At 40.6% G+C, this 24,736-nt stretch overlaps 1 protein-coding gene across 1 annotated transcript in view; it reads left to right on the plus strand.

Moving 5' to 3' along the window:
- Positions 1-24,736, plus strand: part of LOC122549951 (dynein axonemal heavy chain 5) — a 366,961-nt gene that overhangs the window by 29,511 nt on the left and 312,714 nt on the right. Inside the window, exons 9-13 of the mRNA XM_043690232.2 lie at positions 5,933-6,098; positions 12,655-12,748; positions 12,898-12,996; positions 15,890-16,071; positions 22,310-22,429. Coding sequence (XP_043546167.2) covers positions 5,933-6,098; positions 12,655-12,748; positions 12,898-12,996; positions 15,890-16,071; positions 22,310-22,429 — 661 coding nt within the window. The remainder of the gene's footprint in view (positions 1-5,932; positions 6,099-12,654; positions 12,749-12,897; positions 12,997-15,889; positions 16,072-22,309; positions 22,430-24,736) is intronic.

Genomic DNA, 24,736 nt, shown 5'->3' on the forward strand with positions numbered 1-24,736 from the left:
GCCATCACATCTCATCCTAACGTAAGTCTTCTTTTTCCTCTTAACAAGAGATTCAACTTCCTTAGTAAACCACGGCTCCTGCGCTCAACAACTTCCTCCCTGCCTGACAGGTACATACTTAGCAAGGACCTGCAGTAGCTGGTCCTTGAATAAGCTCCAAATTTTAACTGTGCACAACCCCTGCAGTTTCCTTCCCCATCCTATGCATTCTAAATCTTGTGTAATTGCATCATAATTGCCTTTACCCCAGCTATAACTTTTGCTCTGCGGTATATAACTATCCTTTTCCATCACTAAAGTAAACGTAACTATCACCAAAGTGCTCACCTACCTCCAAATCTAACACCTAGCCGGATTCATTACCCATTACCAAGTCTAACATGGCCTCGCCCCTTGTTGGCCTGTCTAGATACTATGTCAGAAACCATCCTGCACACATTGGACAAAAACTGATCCATCTAAAGTATTTGAACTATCGTATTCCCGTCAATATTTAGAAAGTTAAGCCCCCATTAACAACTACCCTATCATTCTCGCTCCTATCGAGGCTCATCTTTGCTATCCTATCCTCCACATCTCTGGAATTATTTGGAGGCCAGTAGAAAACACTGAACAGAGTAACCTTTCCTTTGCTGTTTCTAATCTCAGCCCATACTACCTCAGTAGACAAGTCCGCAAACGTCCTTTCTGCTACCGTAATACTGTCCTTGACTAACAGAGCCACACCACCTCCTCTTTTACCATTTTTTTCTGTTCTTACTGAAACATCTAAATCCTGGAATCTGCAATAACCATTCCTGTCTGTGCTCTACCCATGTCTCTGAAGTGGCCACAACATCGAAATCCCAGGTACCAACCCATGCTGCAAGTTCACCCACCTTATTCCGGATGCTCCTAGCATTGAAGTAGACACCCTTCAAACCAACTTCTTGTTTGCCGGTGTCTTTTTGCGATCTGAAATCTTAATTCTGACTTCACTACTCTCAACCTCTCGTATACTTGGACTACAATTTTGGTTCCCATCCTCCTGCTGAATTAGTTTAAACCAAAGAGCATTAGCAAATTTCATTCCCCGCCCCTCAAGATATTGATACCTCTCTGACTCTGTGGTTCAGGTGAACACCATCCTGTTTGCAGAGGTCCCATCTACCCTAGAAAGAGCCCCAATTAACCAGGAATCCAAAACCCTCCCTTCTGCACCATCCCTAGTTAATGCTATTTTAGAGGCATAGAAATGTACAGCATGGAAACAGACCCTTCGTCCATGTCGACCAGATATTAGAATTGCACAGAAAATGACTTTTAGGCACAGAAAATGCCATTATTAAGCTTGAAAAATTTATGGACCACATTCCAGGTTGGCATCTGTCAGTGAGTGGTTTGAGATTGGGTTGGAAGGAGGGTAGCTAACTTACATGCAACCAGTGAATGCCTCAGATATTTCAGATGATAAGATTTAATTGTGATACTCGGAAGCTAGTTAAATGTAATAAATCCAACAGGTATGTGAAGTAAAAAGTTATTTGTGTATAAAGCAGAGTGAACTGGGAGGGGTGTTAGGGAGTGGATAGGTTATTGTCTGTGGATAGTTGAAATAAAACCCTAAGCAGAAAGTATATTCTAGACTCTAACGTATTCAATTTCTAGAACATAGTAGAAAGTTAGAATTAATAGAAATTCCACAAAATCTGCTGCCAACACATGATTGTGGAATGGAGGAAAATGCTGTCCATGTGGATCCAATATGCAAGAGGACTTAACAATACAGTCTAATTCCTTTTGTATGTAACTAATTGACATACATGTTGTCTATAATATTTTTATCTGATGGCATATATATCAGAATTAGAATTTTTAGAATTAACTTTATGGTCTCATGTACTCAATTGAGTACAGTGAAAAATATACAAGTCGCCGCTTATGCTGCCATCTTAGGTTCAAAGGTTCCTATGTACAGCTTTTTCAGTTGCAGTTTATGGCAAAATGGATAAGTAAAGACATCCAGATTTTTCAGATTTTAGGGATAAATTATAAAATGCAGAATAAAAGTTCAGGACAATGTCTTCCAATCCAGTCCATGCTGGCACCTAGCCTCCAGTCTGCAACTGGCCTTGACTCCAGATTGAGCCTGACTCTAACGAGGCTGGGAGATCGTTCTGGAATCACCTTGAGACCAGACATCCACACTGGCTTCATACCTGGTCAAGAGACCAAAGACCACCACACTGAACTGTTGGGAAATCGCCATGCCAGGCCAAGACAATGCCATGCTGGGCTGACCGATGGCCATGTTAGGCCAAGAGGATGGCTGGTTGGGTCTGTGCTGAGGACAGAAGTTCCGAGGCCAGGATTTCCAAGACCATGAGGACTGAGGCTGGGAGGTTGGAGGTATTATAATTTAAGGCATATAAACAGTGTGCGATCTGCCCATTAACTGAGAGTTGCCATGTGATCATGCATTCTGGAGGAAATATTTCACTGATTCAATTATTTCTTGAGCCATCCCCTGAAACCCCCCATCACCCAGTGCAAAAATTTTGTGTGAGTCCATTTCGATGTCAGAATTCTCATTTTGTTCCATGCACCAATCTCTGGTGCATACAGTGTATGGAGTTCAGCACTGTCTCCTTGGTGCACATTCCTGATGAAGGGCTTATGCCCGAAACGTCGATTCTCCTGCTCCTCAAATGCTGCCTAAGCAGCTGCACTTTTCCAGCACCACTCTCTTGACTCCTTGGTGCACAGTCATCGTCCAGCAAAGAGCTAAACTTTAGATGTGGAAGGGTGAGGTAAAACAGTTAAGAAATAAATCTATAAATAATTGTATAACTTATCTGTTTACATTTACTTTTTGGGAGGTATTTGACTTTCATGAGAAGTAACTCCCTTTGAATTGACTTTAGCTAAGCAGGACAATTGGGTGATTAGTAGGTTAGAGCTACAGCATGTTAATAGGCTGAGTGCACTGAAATTGAAGTGTTAAAATTAATTTTCTGTCCTGCATATGGATTTGAAATAACATCAGCTTTCTTGTAACCCAATTAATGCATAGGAGCCCTGACTGATCCCTTGTGTTGAAGCAATGTGGAGTGATTCCACCTATTTCCTGCTGACCTCAGTCCTCAATCACCCACCCATTGACTTTCTGAATCACTCCTTCCTCCAGTTCAGGATCATCACCTCTGAATCCTGGTTATCTGAGAGTAGAGCTTAGAGTTTCTGAGGTCTGCATGGTCCATGAAAGCAGATACTTCTACAATATGGTCCTAAACAGGGTTTCATCTCCAGTGCTATTTCATGCAAATAGGAGACAGTAAATCATGATTTAATTTTTTGAAATCTACATAAAAGATCTAGGCTAGGTCAAAAAAATTGAAAGGCAACCATGTGTCTGTGTTGTAATCAAAGTTTATTCTTCAAAGATGTGAACTATGACATAGGTTGGACAAGAAGAGCAGATTTCCATCATTCGTTTGTTAAGTGCTGTGTGTGCCAGGACACCTGCAGCCAATATTTGGGTTGATGTTTAATTTGCTGAAACAAGTATCATCTGACCATAGGAGAAATCAAATTAATCATTGGAATGACAGGTCTGTTAACTCTCGCACTCTGACCACTTGTTGGCCACAGTCCCCATCTGGAACTACCTTTTAACCTATGCTTTCATGATGCTTGTAGGACTCTGATTATAATTTTAAGGGACACATGAACAAGACATTTACTATATACACTAGGCCCATTGTGTACTGGCATTGAGCAGCAGTCACATGTGCTTCTTATAGATTGGTACTGTTGTGTAGTTCAAAGGAGAAATCCCTCTTGGTTCCATAAAGACACTCATCCAGAGTCACCCTTCCTGGTCTTCTTACCCACAAACGCATAGCCTCTCATAGAATCCCTAGAGTGTGGAAGTAGGCTATTTGGCCGATTGAATCCACACTGACCCTCTGAAGAACATCACACCCAGACCCACACTGACCCTTTTACTGTGCATTTCCCATGGCTAATCCACCTAACCTGCACATCCCTGAACACTACATGGCATAGCATGGCCAATTCAGCTAAACTGCATAGCCTTGAACACACAGACACGGGGAGAATGTGGAAACTCCATGCAGAATGTCATCCAAGGCTGGAATCGAACCCAGGTCCCTGTTCTGTGAGGCAGCAGTGCTAACCACTGAGCCGCCGTGCTGCCCTATTTCATGACTTCCCTGCACCTATGGTGGCTCAGTGGTTAGCACTGCTGCCTCATAGCACCAGGGTCCCAGGTTCGATTCCAGTCTGGGGCAACTGTCTGTGTGGAGTTTGCACATTCTCCCTGTGTCTGCATGGGTTTCCTCCCACAATCCAAAGATGTGCAGGTCAGGTGAATTGGCTGTGCTAAAGTGCCCCATAGTGTTAGGTACATTAATCAGAGGGAAGTGAGTCTTGTTGGGTTACTCTTTGGAAGGTCGGTGTGGACTGATTGGGCTGAAGGGCCTATTTCCACAGTGTAGGGAATCTAATCTAATCTATTGTTGGCATCCCTGAAAACTAGAATTCCTTTGATCCAAATTCTTGACCTGCCTCAGGATGTCCTTTTGCTATTCAGAGCTTATCAGTGAGATTCAACTCAAACCCGGTCCTCAAATTTGCTTACATGCTCGCAAGAGAAAAAAATCTACCCCTTTCAATCTTCACACAGGACGATGAAGGGGTTTGCTGGTTCATGCTGACATATCTTGGAAGCAACATAAGGCTTTAGTGCTTTTAGAGATTTAATGGGGTCAAATTCATTAGTGTGGGATCATGATTAGGGATTACTCTCTGCCTGATTGGTCATGAAAACTTGCTTGCGTGTTGCTTGTTTATTTCTGTGGTTGTGCCATGCAGTCCAGTACAATGGCTGTGCACCTCAATAGGCAGCCAGTGCCCATCTAATTAAAGCAGGCTTGCATTACTTAAAGCTAGACTTAAACGTGAGGTGTATTCTGACAAGAGCAAGGGCTGAAAGTGTTTGGCCAGCATTGCAAAATCATATGGAGGGACGTGAAATTGGCTCAGTAGGCAAGAGAGATTGCCTCCATATGTGTGGATGCTTTGCTGGAGTTGCTTGTTTTGCAGGTGGGCAGGAGAGTGCCAGGGACGTCTCTGGACTGCTACTCAGTAGGCAGGTAGAAGCAGGTGAGATCAAAAGTAGCAATTCATGCATCTAATCAATGTTACATTCTAACTGATGTCATGATCTTCCTAATCTGCATGCATCCAACACATATATGCAGTACCTGCATTTTCACCCTCAAGAACAGGACAATCATCATGGGCCATACTGACCAGTAATCAGGAAACAATGCTTTGGCCATAGTTCAATGTTACTGACTCCTTTAACATATGACCCACTGAGTCGATGGATCCACATTTTGCAACTAAGGCATTGGTCAACTTAAATGGGTTAGAGTTTGTTAATGTCAACTGATTAGCTTTTGGTATAAATGTAAAGAAAAGGGATTTAACCTTCACATTTTTGTCAGGATAAATGGAGTATTGAGAGATTTAGTTTTTGGGTAAATTGTTAAATTTATATTAAAATTTCTTTTTACATTTAATGTCTGTTATTATTAAAATATTTTTAAAATGTTTAAGTTTTTAAAAGTTTTACAAGTATTATTGTAGTTTTGTGGAATATCACGGCATCTGTGATAAATCAATTTTATGTCTGTTCTGTGGAAGGTAAAATGAAGCTCTATAGGCAGATTGTTAATCCTAATGCGGGAACATTTGCTTTTGTGCTTTATATAGTCTCTAATGTATTGAAAGTTAATAGAACTATTTCAAATTCATAACAGTTGCTGCTCTGTTTTATTTCAAAATTGAATGGAGATTGAATGGAGAAATATTTTTGATAGTAAAATAACTGAAATTGACTTATTTAAACATAAATTGCTTTTAGCTTCTAATACCGAATTAGTGGAGCAACATGAGGGAGTGCTGATGTCGTGGACTAAACAAATTGAGCAAGTCTTGGCTGAAAGTGAGCAAATGAGAAAGGAGGCTGATGATATTGGTCCCGCTGCAGAACTGGATCACTGGAAGACTAGAATGGCAAAATTTAATAGGTATATTTTAATATAGTTTCAGTTTATTGTGGCAGCCAGTTAATTATTACTAACTGTTTTAACTTGCACTAAGTGCAGACAAGAATCAATCATTACAGATCCATGAAGGATTGCCCAGGCAGCAAAGGATGCTCTTCCTCCCTTGCAGGGACCTGACTTCTGACCTGGCTCACATTGTTCTGAGGGCAGTGACTATCACTGTGTCCTCTTGCTGACTGCAGTTTCAGCAATGGACACCATATCACTCCTGGTGGTACTGCTGCCGGCCCTAATTGGCCAGCAGCTTAAGGTAGGCTGCTGCCTTTTAAAGGTAACACCATGAGTATAAAACCTGACCAGGGCTTCTCTAAACAGCCGAGACATTGTTGTCCCTGGCTTTCCAGCTATCATTTGGAACCTTGCTAACTGATAAAATTTTGCCTGTATCATGCATAAGGCTTAAAGCCAAAGTTTTTACGTTTCTGCGAGTATACTGTCCGCAATTTTACAGGACTGTTGAACATTCTTTATTTGCAATGGGTGCAGTAGGATTTGCCTCTTCCTTTTTGGATTTTTTTTTCTACTTTTTGTCAAACGGTCAACTTCCTAAAAAGAGTTGTACCATTTTTTGAGAAAAATGGAACTGTTTAAGTTCAGCAATAACCTTTCAATAGCTGCTGGTAATTGGGATCCTCTCTAAGTGCCAAGAGCACAGAGGATATTTAAAAGAGTTGCCTTTTCATTATTGTGCGACATGGACTTTGTGCAGTAGTTGTGCTAGAATTGCATTGCTTTACCTTTATGGTTGTAACCTTCCTGAGACCCAGAAATTTCATCTTCAAAATATAACTGTCTTGGCTATGTTGTGCTGCTCGATGGCTATCCTATGTTCCCAACTCATCCATGCTCATGTACCCAACTAAAACAAAGTCTCTATTATCATTGGCAGTTTGTTATAAACTACATCCTATAATTGAAAATCAATTTAAATGTCTGTTCAGAGAACGAATGTTTACAATTGGAGATTTAAAAATCTTTTATAAGAATTCTGGGCGGCACGGTGGCTCAGTGGTTAGCACTGCTGCCTCACAGCACTCAGGGACCTGGGTTCAATTCCAGCCTCGGGTGACTGACTGTGTGGAGTTTGCACATTCTCCCCGTGTCTCCGGTTCCACCCACAGTCCAAAGATGTGCAGGGCCATGCTAAATTGTCTATAGTGTTAGATGCATTAGTCAAAGGGAAATGGGTCTGGGTGGGTTACTCCTCGGAGGGTCGCTGTGGACTGGTTGGGCCAAAGGACCTGTTTCCACAATGTAGGGAATCTAATCTAATCCACTGACTGTACTCTCAAAAAGATAACCACAAAGACACTCCCTCTGCAGTCCTCATATTCGGGAAGTCACAGAGTTTAATGAATAAGACATACAGAATAATGGTGGAAAAAAAATTAAAAGCTCTTTATTTGAATCCATGAAGTGTTCATAATAAGACAGATACAATTGGCACAATTAGGTATATGATTCAAATCTAACAATTGTTACGGAGACATGTTAACAAGGTGGTCAATCATGGGAAATTAAAATTTCAGGGCTCAAATATTGAAGAGGAAAGCAATTTTAAATTAAGGAGGAGGAGCCCTGACACTAAAGGATGACTTAAGGACAGTAATAAGAAAGGACCTTGGCTCGGGGATCAGAAAGTAGAATCATTATGGGTGAATGTTAAGAATAAGCATGGTCAGAAAACACTGAATGAAGTAGTTTTCAGCACTCCTTAGTAGTGTTGTAGTACTGAACAGAACATGAAGCAAGAAATGTGGAAAAAAAATGGATCTTGTGAGAAAAGTAATATATTAATTACAGGAATTTTAATCCTTAGACAATCATGATAAATCAGCAAAGGTACTTTAGAATATGCATTTGTACAATGTTTCCTGACAGTTTCTTGGAATAATTCTGTGTTGGTGCAGAATTGGTAGGTTGAAAGGCGTATTCCTGTGCTGTACTGTTCTTTGTTTTTAGTTAATATGCTGTGAATTGACCTTGAAATAAAGTTATTTTAGATATTGTTCTGCAATAAATCAGTTAACAAGTAATCTCATTGCAAAAGATCCACTGAGAAAAGGGTTCAAAGCATTCCTTATTATGTTTGAAAATTACAAAATTGAGTCTGAAGCTTTCTTAAAGTCTATTACTTGGCAAGGAGGGGAGCCATAGCTAAGTTTGATTGCATAAATAGATTAAAAGGTACTGCAGTAAATATACAGTGGGAAACATTCATTTAAAAGAATCAAGATGTTCAACGGAAATACCTTTTAATAACAAAAACAAAAATTCAAGAAAAATCCATTTGTGGTTTATTAGAGAAGCTAACAATATCATTAGATTAAAAAATGTGTTTAATGTTGTGAAGTATTGTAATAAGCCTAAGGATTCGAAGAGTTTTAGAAACCCACAAAGGCCAAATATAAAGTTGATGAAAAGAGAATTAAACAGAATATGAGAATAAACTAGCCAAGAGAATAAGGAAAGATTGCAAGAGATTTTAAGTATACTGAGTTAGATGACCAGCCATGATCATATTGAATGGCAAAGCAGGCTTGAAGGGCTGAGTGGCCTACTGCAGATTTTCTTTTCTATTTTTCGAGCAATTACTCTGAAGAATGAGGAAATGGAAGAGAACTAAAACAAATACATTCCATTTATATTCCATTCTAGAAACCAAGGCCCTAATAAAAAGAATGAGGAATTAAAAGTAATATCAGCAATAAAAACTATTACAGATACTTAAGGGATTGTTGGCTAATAAACATGATCATCTATACTCTAGGGTTCTAGAAAAGAGATTTGCAGATGATGGATTCACTGGCTAACAGTTTTCAAATTCCATTGATTCTATAATGGACCCAGCATAATGGAAGTTAGCAGTAAATACTGAAGGGACCATTACATGATAGAGCATAAACGTAAGGAAATGTAGATCAGTGAGCCTTGCACAAGCCACTAGGAAGATGCTGGAATCTATTAATATGGAAGTCTTAACAATATAATTGGAAAATCAGTCTGATCAGAAAGCGTCAACATGATTTTATGGAAGAAATTTTTTTTTAATGAATTTATTGATGAATTAAGAATGTGACTGATATCTTATACATACTACATGGGTGGCAAGGTGGCTCAGTGGTTAGCACTACTGCCTCACAGCGCCAGGACCCGTGTTCAATTCCCACCTCGGGCGACTGTCTGTGTGGAGTTTGCACATTCTCCCTGTGTCTGCATGGGATTCTTCCCACAATTCAAAGATGTGCAGGTTAGGTGAATTGGCCAAGCTAAATTGCCCATAGTATTAGGTGCATTAGTCAGGGGTAAATATAGGGTAGGGGAATGGGTTTGGGGGGATACTCTTTGGAGGGTCGGTATGGACTTGTTGGGCTGAAGATCCTGTTTCCATTCTGTAGGATTCTAATCTTCTTCTAATCTACACTTGGAACTCCAAATGTATTCATTAAGGTACTGCAAAAAAGAGTTAAATGAAGGGCTTTTGTAGTTGGGGGTAATATGAGCATGGTTGGAGACTGGTTAATAGACAAGTAGCAGAAAGTTAGAATGCATGGGCATTCTCAAGGTGGCGGACTGACTACAAAGATCAGTATTTACAATCTGTATTAGTGACTTGGAATAATGGATATTAGTTTGATAATGCAAAGCTAATTAGGAATTCAAACTGTGAGGAGGGCAGAGGCTGCAAAGAGATGTGAGTAGATTTAATGAGTGTGCAGTAAGATGGCAAATGGAGTATAATGCTGGTGCTTAAGGTTGTTACTTTAGTTGTATGACCAGAAAAGTGGAATATTATAAGGTGTGAAACTTGCAAATGATGTGGTTCAGAAAGATTTGGACAAGAACAAGGAGAACAGAAAGCACGCAGATGTGGCAAACAATTAGGAAGGCAACTGGCATATTGGCCTTCATCACTAGGAACTGGAGTACAAGACTAAGAATGTTTTGGCAATCATACAGGGCTTTGCTGAGGTCACATCTTGAGTACTGTGCACCATTTTGGGATCTGTTTAAGGAATGATTAGTGATGATACAAAGAGGATTTGCTAGATTGTATCCAGGGAAGAGAGGGTTGTTCCATGTTAAGCAGCTGGATTAATTGAGCTACAAAGTTTGGAAGATTGAGAGAGAATCTTATGGAATGATGTCAGACTCTGAAGGGGCTTGACAGGCTGGACTCTGAGGGTTTGTTCTACCTTTGCCTGGGGAGTTGGAATATGGGACACAGTCTAGGATATATTTCTCATTTAGAAATTAGATGAGAAGTTGCTACACTCAGACAGTGGTGAATTCCACATTCTAGAGTGTTGCAGATGCTTCATTGTTGAGAATATTCAAGGCTGAGAGATTATTCATTTTAGAGTATTAATAGATTACGAGAGGGCAGAGTGGAGATGGGGTTGAGGCAGAAGCTCAGTAATATTATTGTACTCAGTTGTATTAAGTATTGGAGCAGGTTTGAAAGGCTGTGTAGTCTATTCTTGCTGCTGTTCTATTATGTTACTTTCAGAGTCCTCTGCAATAGAGTTTGTCTGCAAAGTTGCGGTCATGTCAGCTGTAAAATGAGCTATCAATTCGCCCTGGCCTGGCACGCGTGATTGATGACTCACCACATACTGATCACAACTCTTTGCTTGTCTTTGAGATACATGCTGTGCCAGCATTTGAGGTGCCAACTGCAAGTATGCGATCATGTGAAGGGGCATTTTCTTTATTACTTTGCTATAGCTCTCTTTCTCTCCTTCCTTTGGCTCCTGTGGCTGAGCAGGCAACATTTTCTAGGTATCGGAAAGTTGAAAATCAATATGATTGAGAGAAAGTGGGTGGAGTGGGAAGCAAGAAATCTTTGGTCACAACTTCTGAATTCTATACATCATTCCTAACAGTAGGATCAGTGTGTCCTGGGAGTTAAAGAGCAAAAAAGAGATTCATTCATCCTAAATATTCTCAGATACTCACAAGGCCTATTGCAACTGGCTCAATGGTGTGGAGACCATTGCCTCTGAGGGAAATGTAGATGAGTTTGGACATACTGCTTTGCTCCATTTTGTTGCCTGCCAGCCTGATCTGAAAATGGGAGGGAGAGAAAAATTTCAGTGATTGTGCAGGATTGTGCTTAGGTGATTACCCTTCTATAAGTTATCAACTGGAGTGGTTGAAAGGCTGACAGCACTGGTCAGCATGTGAGAGTGAGAGGGAATGTACAGACCATCGGATCTGCTCCACTGATCAACCATAGCTGATACATTTCTCAGTCCAATTCTCCTGCCTTCTCCCTGTAATGTTTGATCCCCTTACCAATCAAGAACTTATCTGTCTCTGTCTTAAATACAGTCCACAACCTTTTGTGGCAGTGTGTTCTGCAGATTCACTACCTTCTGGCTGAAGAAATTCTTCCTCATCTCAGTTCTACAGAGTCTGCCCTCAGGACCTAGTCTCTACCAGCAGAAAGATGTTCTCCACAAAACTCTATCCAGGCCTCTCAGTTTTCTGTAAGTTTCAGTTAGATCTCCCTCATCCTTCTAAATCCATTTAGTACCAACCCAGAGTCCTCAACCATTCCTGATATGATAAGGCCTTCATGCCCAGGATCATTCTTGTAAACCTCCTTTGGGTCCCCTCCAAGGACAGCACATAGATACATGGTAAACCTTCGAGACATGGTCCAAGTATTCCAAATGTGGTGTGGCCAGAGCTTTATACAACCTTAGCAATACATCTCTGGTCTTGTATTCTTGAAATGAATGACTGATTCCTGATGAAGGGCTTATGCCCAAAACATCGACTCTCCTGGTCCTCGGATGCTGTGCTTTTCCAGCACCACACTTTTCAACTCTTGAAATGAATGCCAACATTTGTTGAACATTATCTAACATTTGTCTAACACTGCAACTGCCAACTGAATCTGCATGTTAACCTTAAGAGAATCCTGAATAGGACTCCCAAGTGCCTTCTGACTTCAGATTTCTAAAGCTTTTGACAAAGCTGGGCTGACTCAGCCCTATATCACCATGCAATCTCTGTAATCATATCCTTAATAGTGGACTCTAAATTCTTGCCAATGACCGGGGTCAGACTAACTGGCCTAAAATTTCCTGTCTTCTGCCTCCCTCCCTTCTTAAACAGGGGTGTTACATTAACCATTTTCCAATCCTCTGGCATCATCACTGACTCCAGGTTACAATTGTATACATTCTTTCAACCATCCATCCATAACTAATCCCTGAAACTAATCGGATTGTGATCCCAAAATAACAGCTATTTGGACGACTCCCTTACTGAACATATTGAAATACAAATCAGTCTGTTTTCTTTACCAGATTTAATGATGGAGTCATGGAAAATTCCATGTCTTAATGTCACTAGATGCCTATTTGGAAATATTCTACTTCCCAAACTATTTTGCTATCTTACAGTTTTGCAACAACATCAAACTGGAACTTTGTGAAATTTCATATATTTGAGTTTGAATCTTCAAATTTTTCTTTCAGCAATTTCATTTTTTTTCTTATTTCAGCCTTCTTGAGCAGATTAAGAGCCCTCATGTGAGAAAAGTGATAGGCATTCTTCAAGTTGCAAAGTCCAGGACATTGAAACATTGGCGAAAACTGGTAATTTTTCACCCTTCATACTGAGTTGGTCAGCATGTATGTTGTACATTTTTAAAAATAACATATTCAGTAAGTATTGAGTATTTATTCTGTAATGTGCTGCTTTTGGACATAAATTCCTTGTAAGCTATGTTTCTCACTTTTCTTAGGACAGCAATATTACTGATGCGGCCAATGAAGCTAAAGATAATGTGAAATATCTGTACACACTGGACAAATTCTTCGGGCCTCTTATGAAGTGTACACCTGTAAGTTTGATATTCTAATTAACTCTACTCCTGTCTAACATAAGGTCAGAAAGTATTCACAGCATAAAAGGACACAATTCAGTCCATTGACTACATGCTGGTTTTCTGTAAAGCAATCCAGTTATTTCCATCCCCCTGTACTATATGTGTCACCCTACAACTTAATTTCCAGGACGCAAAAACAGAAACTACTGGAGAAACTCATCAAGCCTGGCAACATCTGTGGGAAGAAAGCAGAGGTTAATGATTCATGTCCAGTGACTCTTCATCAGAACTGTTACCACAAGAAAAGGTGCTATTTATGCTGAAGCTGAAGTGTGGGAGGGGGCTAAGTAGAGATGTGTGAATAGTTGGAAATGGAGCCCAAAAAGACAGAGAGATATGAAAAGGGTAGGTAAATGAGGTTATGGATAGCAAGCCAGGACAGAAGGAAAACTGAATACTATAATAGGAACTAAGAGTGAAAAAAATAGGTGAACTGTGCTGGGTACAATTCAAATAATGTAATAATGAACCCAGAATCCCTACAGTGTGGAACAGGCCATTCAGCCCAACAAGTCCACATTGACCCACCAAAGAGTAGCCCACTCAGACTCATTCCCCTGGATTGTGGGAGTAAACCAGAGCACCCAGAGGACACCCACAAAGCCACAGGGAGAATGTGCAAGCTCCACATAGACAGTCACCCAAGGTTGGAATCAAACCTGGGTCCCTGGTGCTGTGAGGCCACCATGCCGCCTGGGAGTGTGTTTTTGCAGAACATCTCACTCTGTCCACAAAATGATGTCGAACTTCCAGTCGCCTGTCACTTCAGCACACCACTGTGCTCCCTGACCAACATTTCTGTCTCAGCCTAGATTACACCTCCTCCCACCCTGCCCCCTGTAAAAATGCCATCCCATATTCCCAATTCCTTCGCCTCCGCCGCATCTGCTCCCAGGAGGACCAATTCCAACACCGAACAACCCAGATGGCCTCCTTCTTCAAAGACCGCAATTTCCCCTCAGACGTGGTTGACGATGCTCTCCACCACATCTCCTCCACTTCCCGCTCCTCCGCCCTTGAACCCTGCCCCTCCAATCGCCACCAGGACAGAACTGCACTGGTCCTCACCTACCACCCCACCAACTCCAGATACATCGTATCATCCTTCGTCATTTCCGCCACTCCCAAACAGACCCCACCACCAAGGATATATTTCCCTCCCCTCCCCTATCGGCATTCCGAAAGACCACTCCCTCTGCGACTCCCTTGTCAGGTCCACACCCCCCACCAACCCAATCTCCACTCCCGGCACCTTCTCCTGCAACCGCAAGAAATGCAAAACTTGTGTCAACACCTCCCCGTCACTTCCTTCCAAGGCCCCAAGGGATCCTTCCATATCCATCACAAATTCACCTGCCCCCTCCACACACATCATTTACTGCATCCACTGCACCCGATGTGGCCTCCTCTACATTGGAGAGACAGGCTGCCTTCTTGCGGAACGTTTCAGAGAACACCTCTGGGACACCCGCACCAACCAACCCAACCGCCCCGTGGCTGAACACTTTAACTCCCCCTCCCACTCCGCCAAGGACATGCAGGTCCTTGGCCTCCTCCATCGCCAGACCATGGCAACACGACACCTGGAGGAAGAGCGCCTCATCTTCCGCCTAGGAACCCTCCAATCACAAGGGATGAATGCAGATTTCTCCAGCTTCCTCATTTCCCCTCCCCCCACCTTATCACAGTCCCAACCCTCGGACTCAGCACCGCCTTCTTGACCTGCAATCTTCTTCCCAACCTCTCCGCCCCCATCCCCTCTCCGGCCTATCACCCTCCCTTAACCTCCTTCCACCTATCGCATTCCCAACGCCCCTCCCCCAAGTCCCTCCACCCTACCTTTTATCTTAGCCTGCTTGGCACACCTTCCTCATTCCTGAAGAAGGGCTTATGCCCGAAACTTCGATTCTCCTGCTCCCTGGATGCTGCCTGACCTGCTGCACTTTTCCAGCAACACATTTTTCAGCTCTGATCTCCAGCATCTGCAGTCCTCACTTTCTCCTTTGTTTTATAATTCAAAGTCTACCATCTTCCATCGTGATATTTGTACTCAGGTTCCCAGAACGTTGCCTGGGTGTCTGGATTGACAGATTAGAGTAGTGCTGGAAAAGCACAGCAGGTCAGGCAGCGTCCAAGAAGCAAGAAAATCAATGCTTCAGGCAAAGGCCCTTCATCAGGAAGCCCTCGGTTTACCTGCTCTTCGATGCTGCCTGACCTGCTGTGCTTTTCCAGCACTTCTCTAATCTTGTCTCTAATTTCCAGCAACTGCAGTACCCACTTTCGCCTGTCTGGATTAACAGTCCAGCGATAATACCACAAAGCCATTACCTCCACCTTAATTCCACACATTTTTCCCTTGCTAATCTAAATTTTATAATACAGTCAGTTAATGATATGTCTGATGTGATGGTCAAGTTAGAGGTAGTCATATTCCAAAGATGAGAAAGTGAGGACTGCAGATGCTGGAGATCAGAGCTGAAAATGTGTTGCTGGAAAAGCACAGCAGGTCAGGCAGCATCAAGAAACAGGAGAATCTTGGATACTGCCTGACCTGCTGCACTTTTCCAGCAACACATTATCAGCATATTCCAAAGATGACTCATATCAAAGTGTTCTCCCACAAACACCATTTGGTCCACTCTGCTCTTTGCATTCTCCAGTACCAGAATCACAATGTCTCCTACTTAGTTGAACCAAGTTGGGTCAAAGATGTATGCTTTCATTTCTAATAATTTGGAGGTCTATTGCATGCACCCAGATAGTTAAATGCCTATCCTGTCTCCAATTTACTACTTGTGAGTGCAGAAGATTTCACATCCAATGTAAAATACACCTTTTATTCTTTCAGGTCACTATGGTTGAACATATTCCCAATTTGATGAATAGTATTCGGATGATCCACAGCATCTCAAAGTATTACAACACATCAGAGCATATGACCTCTCTGTTTGTCAAGGTTACCAATCAGATGATTACCACATGTAAGAGATATCTCTGTCAGAATGTTGGAAAATTCTGGGACCAAGACAGGTAACCATATTATCTATCTTTCAAGGTTTTTTTTATAGATAGGAAAATTAGCATGAAAAATCTGAAAGCCAAATGTAAAACAAGTCAAATGCAGAAGGAATCTCACTGTGCTATACTGTGCTGTGCTGTAGCAATGCTTACTTACAATCTCAAAAGACTGATACCTGCTCAAGCACAAATGCATGATTTCCAATGTATAATAATCACACCAACTAGCCACAAAACGACATGACCCTCTCTCTCACTAGTATCCTTACATACAGATAAGGAAGGATACCACTTTGACTGAGACAACACATCCATCTTAGGACAAGCCAAATAGAGACACGCACGAGAATTCCTAGAAGCATGGCATTCCATTCGGAACTCTATCAACAAACACACCGAGTTAGACCCCATCTATCACCCCCTGAGAAAAAGAACAGGAAACGACATCACCACAGGAAATAACATCACCAACCCAAAAAAACCCAAACATATAAATAGAAAGTAGGAATCACGTACACTGCTTTGCCTGAGGCCCATTGAAGATGTTACCAAGTAGGGTGATGAAATGTCTGGAAATGAACCTCCCAGCTCAGCGAGCAAACCTACATCCAGAATAATAACCAATGTAGAATTTGACTTATCATAACTGGTTTGTACATGGGGGCTATGATAAGATATGACTCCAATCTCTATTACATACTTGTTTAGTTGTGGAGAAAGTGAAGACTGCAGATGTTGGAGACCAGAGTTGAAAAATGTGATGCTGGAAGAACGCAGCAGGCCAGGCAGCATCCAAGGAGAAGGAGAATCGACGCTTTGGGCATACGCCCTTCTTCAGGAATGCAGGCTCCTGAAGAAGGGCTTATGCCCGAAATGTCGATTCTCCTGCTCCTCGGATGCTGCCTGGCCTGTTGGTTAGTTGTAGCAATCACTGAGGAAAATTGATCATCCTGGTGGTTTGATTGGATAATTACACATTTGTGGAGCTTGATTATCCATGCAATCTTCCTAACTGAGTCATGACAACATCCCAACCAATCCCCATGCTCGTACATGCCAACTCATGTCAACTAGCACCCTACCTACCCTCATGGCCCTTTATAGCCCCTTTGCCAACTTTGTGCCAACTCATGACCCTGACCATCGTACCTTTACCCAATACCAACTTAGTGCCAAGTCATACTAACTCATGTCCTGCCCTTTTCCTTTTTCAACCTCCATGTGAATACAACCAGTATCCATCATGGGCAGACCACAGGAGCCATGCTGAAATAAAATAAATATTAAACTAGCTATTACAAAACTCACTAAAAAAACCTCTCATTTATGATAGCCCACTACATACATTTTTATCCCCTGAAATGCTTAGTCCCAGATTAAAAAGAAACATTTGTCTTCACAACCCCACATTAAAGACTACTAATAATTTAGTAGCCTCTTTGAGCTGCCAATCACACTGAACTTAAAGCTACCCAACACTACTGTGATAATGGTAGGTTGTGGAAAGCAGTCAGGAGTCAAAACTAATGATAGCCCTCGATGTTATATTAACCAAGATCTGTTGTAATTGCTGGAACTGATTTTCTTCAAATTTCAGACTCAGGCAGATGGTTTTTATTCTCAATTTCTAAAAGGCAAGAGATATAAATAATTTGACAGCTTAACTGTCAATACAGATCTTATCTGTCTTTTGAGGTTTTTAACGTCTAATCTAAAAATTCATAACAATGAAGTATTTGAGCAGTGCTGCAGTGAATATGGGGGTCTGTTTGAACTCAGCATTTATTTAACATAGCCCTGTTCAATTTGGGACTTCAGTCTGAATTGCATCCTATGCCCATTACCTTCATCAACCCCAGCAAAAATAATTTCTGTCAGATATTGGGGCAGGAGTCTGAATCTGGAGCCACACCAACCAGTTTGGATATATCCTCTGTGAAAATCCAAGCCAAGATGTAGGGATTGAAATAGACTGAGACTAATGCCTCCCTTTTTTGTGTTAAATCAGTCCTAGCCATGATTTCAAGCTGTACGTATAGTGTACTGTTCGCTTGAAGATGAGAATAGGCAGAAAGTTGGAAATTACAAATGATTTGTTTCAAAAGAAACTTATTCACCATTTAAATTTGTTCAGTTTGGCAACTTTTATTCTTAAAAATACAATAAATGTTTGCTGAAGCAGTTTGTAGTACTCTCACTGTTGTAATTCACCCTGCTTTAGGGCTGTAGTAACAAAAAGAAATCTTCCCTCCTCCTTGTTCTTGGCATGTAAATGCTTTGAAACTGTAACTTAAATCAGGTGAACTGCTTACAGATTAACACACACCCTTGGAGCACTCATCCTGTTGGCTATGGCTCCATGAACAGTCTATAGTCTTTTGGGCATTGAATTTCATTTTGCTTTGTCTGAACCTACACTTGTTGCTCATTAAATATTTAATTGAATCAAGTGCAGTCTGTCGTGTTGAGATTTCTAAGATCTGATATGAAAAAATCAGTGACAAGAACTTTTCATACTTCATAGCTTGTAATTTTAAATTGCAAGTATTCCTTTAAAATCTCCTGCGACGTGTTATACCATCTAATGGAGCTGAGTTTGAGTTTGATTTACTGTTGTCATGTGTACCGAGATACAGTGAAAAGTGTTGGTCGGCGTGCTTACTGTGTTCAGGATACAGCCGTTAAGAAGGTACAGAAAGAGAAAGATCAGGATTATCATTTGACAGGTCCATTCAAAAGTCTGATTAAGGCAGAGAAGAAGCTGTTACTGAAGCTGTTCATAATTGTATTCAAACTTTTATATCTACTACCCAACAAAAGAGTGTGAAAAAGAGTAAACGCGGGTGGGAAGGGTCTTTGATTAGGCTGGTTGCTTTCCCAAGGGAGTGGGAAATATAAATTGAGTCAATGGATGGAAGGCTGATATGCAAGATGGACTGGGCTGTGTTCACAACTCTCTGTAATTTCTTGTGGTCTAGGGAAGAGCAGTTGCCATAATAATACATTGGAAATAGAATGTACTATTCCTGGTGGCCATTACTTGGCTGAATTTTAGAATGATTTATGATGATACTGGAAACAAATGTGGACTTTTGTTAAAAGAAACATTCTTGATAAGCATTAATGAAACATATCTTTTTATGCCTGGTTTGGTATTGATTCATAATTTAAAATATAAAAGGTAAATATTCAGCTACACTCAGACCATGTGTGAGCCTAAGTGATGTAAATAATACAAGGTCTTGGTAAATTTGAGAGAGCAACCAAATTATACAGCTCAAATATGAACATGTTCTAATTCATTTGATTATGTAGAATAAACACAGAGATTCTGGAAGCATTCACCAGGTCTGGTAGTATTGTGGAGAGATAAACTAAGTTAATAGCCCAATTTTATCTCACTCAAAATTCTTTCATTTATACAAGTTAAAGATTTGCCCAACATTTCAAGTTAGTGACCCTTCATCATAACCAGAACTGTACAGAGATCTGACTGAGTTTTTAAGCAAGGCAGACTCTAATGAAAGATTGCCAAACTGAAATATTGGCACAGTTTTTGTCATGGATTACTTCAGCGAGCTGGATGGCTGGTTTGCAATGCAGAGTGATTCCAGTAGTGTGGGCTCTATCCTGTACTGGTTCAGGTAACCATGCAGGCCTCTTGCTTGAGGTGTACTGAGCCTCAGTTTAAATTTACTACCAGTTGTTTCACTCTAAGGGGAGAACAGCCTATCATGATTTTAAATGATCTAAGTGTTTCCAGAATTTCTGTTCTTATTTCAGATTCCCCAGCATCCAGACTGCTTTCCTCTTGTTCATTTGTTTGTCTGACTGGTAGCTCCTATTGAACTGAGTTGCCAGTTAATCAAATCAATGAAGCACAAGTAACTTTGTCTTTTTCTGGGGGCTTATTAGCTGTGACTATGTATATACAAGAGTTGACTAGTATCTTGGAAAATACTCCTGGCCAAACTTTCAAAGTTGATGGTCCTTTATTTTCGGTTGGTGGAAACCGGATGTAAATGAACAGATCCATTTTGAATAGATCCAATTTTTGCTGATAGGGGAAAAAGGGTGAGGCATGGTTTTCAAAGGAAGGAAAACAAAATTTAACAGGACCATTTAATCGTACTGCTGAGATTACAAACCCCGCTTTGGCTCTGAAAAGGGCCTTAATCCCAGAATCATAAATTTATGGAAAAGTCATGGAATTATTACAGCCCAGAAGGAAACTATTCATTCCATTGTATCTGCTCTGGTGCTAATCATCCCTCTTAGACAGTAGTGAAAGTCTGTTAATGTGTTATGATTTAAGCACTTTTAAAACATACCGTTCTTTAAACATTTTAAAAAGGCTGAGGAATCAGATTTTTTTTTAAAAAAAGCTTCTGCTAGGTCAATTTAATTGATAGGCCATTTAGTGTAGGATAGAAAAAGAAGTAGTCCACTTGCATAGCTTCAACAGAGCACTTTGATGATTTCTCAAAGTTCTATTACTATGGCCATTTTGAATACCTTGCTGAGTTTCAAAACCTAGCATTATTTTAAGGGGATTCTGATTTCACAGTTTGATCAACCGTTTTGTTGAGCAATAACCTGTTCAGTGACACTCAGTTGGGTTCTACCAGAGCCTCTTAGCTCTTGATTTTGATTCAAAATTGACAAAAAAGAACTCTAAAGATGAGTTGAAAGTGACTGACCTTGATATCAATGCAACAAATGTGATATGAAGGAGCCCTAGAAAAACTACAGTTAATGTGAGTCAGTGGAAAGGTACTCTTTTGATCTGGGGTAATACTTGGTCTAAAAGATGGTTGTGGTTTTTGGAGGTCAGTAATTTCAGCACTGGTACATCACTGCAGGAGTTCTTCAGGGTAGTGTGCTAGGACCAAACATCTCCAGCTGCTTCATCAACGATGTTCCTTGCATCATAATGTCAGAGCCAACATGTTTGTACAATGTTCAACAGTATTTGCAGTGTTTTAGATACTGAGGTTGTCTATATCCATATGCAGCAAGTTTTGGACAATATCCAGACTTAGGCTGACAAGTGACAAATATGTTACATGAGTGCCAGGTTATGACCATCTCCAATAAGAGAGAATCTAACCATCTCTTCTTGACCTACAATGTGGTTATCAGTATCTTGGGGTTGACCAGAAACTGAACTGGAGCAGCCATATAAAAATAATGGCTACAAGAGCAGATCAGATGCTACATTTTTTATTCATGCATAGAATGTGGGCATCATTGGCTAGGTCAGTAGTTATGGCCCACCCCTCATTGCCAGGCGGGCAGTTAAGAGACAACCACATTGCGGTGGGTCTGGAGTCACATGTAAGCCAGAACAGATAAGGTCAACAGTTTCCTTCCCTAAAAAGCATTAGTGAACCAGATAGGATTTTGTTTTCTCCTGACAAACAACAACATTTTCATTAGATTCATAGTTCCAGCATTTTATTGAAATCAAATTCAACCATCTACTATGGCAAGGTTTGTACCTACATCCCCGGACACTACTTGAGCTCTTACAGATTAATAGTCCAGTGATGATACACAGGACCATCATACCACCACCCACCCCTCCTTTCCCCCAACTAAAGAAGCTAGCTAACTCCTGACTCCTCAAAAACCAATTACAAGGCACAAGTCAGAAGTGTAATGGAAAATTGTCCACTTACCTTGGTAAGTACAGCTCCAACAACACTAAAGAAGCTCCACACAGTCCAAGACAATAGCCTGCTTGAGTTGCACTCTATACCTCACTTTTAAATTTTACTCCCTCCACAACTAACTATTGTGGCAGTAGTGTGTACCAGCTACAAGATGCATTGTAATAATTCACTAAGGCTCCTTCAGTAGCACATTACAAGCCCATTGCCTCCATCAGCTAGGAAGGCAAGGGCAGCAGACTCATGGGAGCCTCACCAAATGCAAATCCCCTCTAAGTCACATATGATTCTGACTCGGAATTTTATCGCCGTTCCTACAATGTTGCTCGGTCAATTCCTCAAATTCACTTCCAAGCAATACTGCAGGTGTACTCAGTATCCATTTTAGGTATTTGTAATGTATATCTCATGAAAGTTTAAATCACAATTTTTACTCAAAGTTTTCTGATCAAATTAAATGCTATACTAAAACCTTGGATGAATGCTTGGACATAGTTGGTTTGGGTAAATTTATAATCGGCATCACATTCCCATAAATGTAAAGACATACAATCACTTTTTCTTATTATTCATTTCAGGCATGAGCTACTGAAGAAAATTAAGGACTGCACCCAGCTAAATGTTGAGTATCAAAAACATTTTCAACGAATCAGGGAGAAGCTTCGTGAAAATCCGAAGGAGAGACAATTTGAATTTAGGTAACAGTCTGCCTTTTATTTCAAATTTTATTTTGACTTTACTTCAAGTATATTTATAATCTAATTTAGATTCTTTTTCCACCTTATAATTTATTCTGGTTAAAGTCTTTTGCATCACACCCCACTCCCTACTCTTAAAGCTATGGATTCAGGCAATTTACTCTTATTATCAGCTAACCCTGTTTCAACTAAACACTTTAAGTAGCCATAATCTGTTTTAACATATAAATTTTGTGCATGGCCTTTGTTTCCTGTTAGAAGCACTTCTCCATTTGTGGCATGCTTATCATTCTTACACATATCTATCCATATTTTAATGCACTGTACTAAATTAAACATTGAAATGTACTGGAGACTTATCAGTACCCAATCAAACTTCAGTCAACTGAGTACAAATATAATGGTGAGAAACTGAGTTTTAAATCTGAGTTTAGGATGAGATATAAGACACTGGTTAACACAAAACCATGATAAGTAGTGACTACTGGTGCAGATCTTGAAGTATGGCTGGTGTGCATGAATAGCTGTATCTTTCTTCTTCCACTTCTTGGTGCCCAGGTCTCCTGAACTTCTCAAACCTCTCAAGATTATTTCACTGGATTCTTCCTTCAGAGTCCTTCTCTAAGCCTACTACCCTGAACACTAACTTTGTACCCTTTTCAGAGGCAGATATTTTGCTGGATTATTGATGAAGCTTTATGGTCTATCAAGATACATTGTACTTCAAAATTGACTATCAATTGTCAAGTTCTTTGTCTAAACTTTAAATTGAATATTTCACCTTTTGGTGTCATTCATCTGCCGTTAACTGCTTGAGACTTTGCACTCGCCTTCATCAACCACTCCTATCTGATCGATTTCCTTATCAAATTTCAAACTGTTCTTCCCAAACTAATTTCATCCTACCAGAAATATTCCATCTCCAGAACCAATCTAAATCCAAATTCATTAAAATAACAGCTATTTATGTCTAAGGTTGTTCATAAGACCGAGCAAGTTACTTATAACTATCCAATTCATTTGTTTATTTTCCTAAACAAACTGCTGTACAACAATATTCTTCACTAAAAATTACTCTATTCTACTGTTAACATGAATTAACTTGTGTACTTCAGCAAGAATCTTAATTAAGGAAGTTTTAAAGGAAAACTGGGGTCTGGTTAGCTCGATTAGCTAGACAGCTAGTGTGTGGATCAGGATAGTGCCAACATGTAGATTTAATTCCAGTTCTGGCTGAGTTAGACCTGTGAGCTCCCTCCTCACCCTGTCACTAAGTGTGGAAGGCAATGGTGATCTAACATGAACAAAAACTGCCAAGAAATGGCTCAGTATGAATAGGTAAAGGACTTATCTTCAGTTAGAACAAATATGATGTGATGTGAAATGAAAAGCCTAGCAAAGCCTTGTATATGATTGTTTCATACTTACCAAGAGGCCTTGTCTGCCCTTGGGTGTCTTTCCACGTTAGCTATTTTTACATAAGATGGTTATCGCACTGGCCTTGGTTCCATCGAATTGAAACACTAAGCAATCTCCAGGTGAACAAATTTATCGGGATCATTGATGGCAGCCACACAGGCCTACTCTAGACTATCCTGAGTATCAGCAAGTGATTGTGTATCATGTGCAAATGTTAGTTTAATATGATTTAATGTCTGACCCCAGAAAACTGTCACCCAAAATGAAAATAGAAAATATTAGAAGCGATTATCAGATCTGGCAGCATCTTTGGAATGAGAAAGTTAATGTCACAGGTTGATGACCTATCATTGACCTGAATGTAAGGAAGAAAGTTCATATGCAATGAATATTAACCTAGAACTTTCTGCCCACAACATGGTGGTAGAAGTGGAAACAAGGAAAAAATAGAAAAAGAAATTAGATGAGCACATGAACAAAAAAGACCAGAAGGGGTATGGGAATTGACTTGGGGGTGGCCGTGGATGGGACTGAAGGCTTGCTTCAAAGAAAGTTGGTTTGTTTCATTGATTCTTAGGACCTAGCACCAGCAATATTTACAGTGACAGATCACAACTTCTAAGAGTGGTGCCTTTGACTTACCTCTGCTTAGGCTATTTGTGGTAGAACGGTGCTATGTTTTGAAAGTCTTGTTTAAGACCTGGTGCTTAAAGCCAGGGAGTACATATTTGTAACTGCTGCCTCAGATATGGCCATCTTCCAAGGCAAACTTCTAGACAAGCAACAACGCAAAGTGGCTGAGTAGATGCTGTTAGCCAAGTTCGATACCCATAGGGATGGCCTCAACCGGGACGTTAGGTTAATGTCACACACACACACATCCTGACG

The sequence above is a fragment of the Chiloscyllium plagiosum genome, unplaced genomic scaffold, assembly GCF_037043375.1.
Source record: "Chiloscyllium plagiosum isolate Xiang-an unplaced genomic scaffold, Cpla_swu_hap1 HiC_scaffold_5, whole genome shotgun sequence".
In the NCBI taxonomy this organism is placed as follows: Eukaryota; Metazoa; Chordata; class Chondrichthyes; order Orectolobiformes; family Hemiscylliidae; genus Chiloscyllium; species Chiloscyllium plagiosum.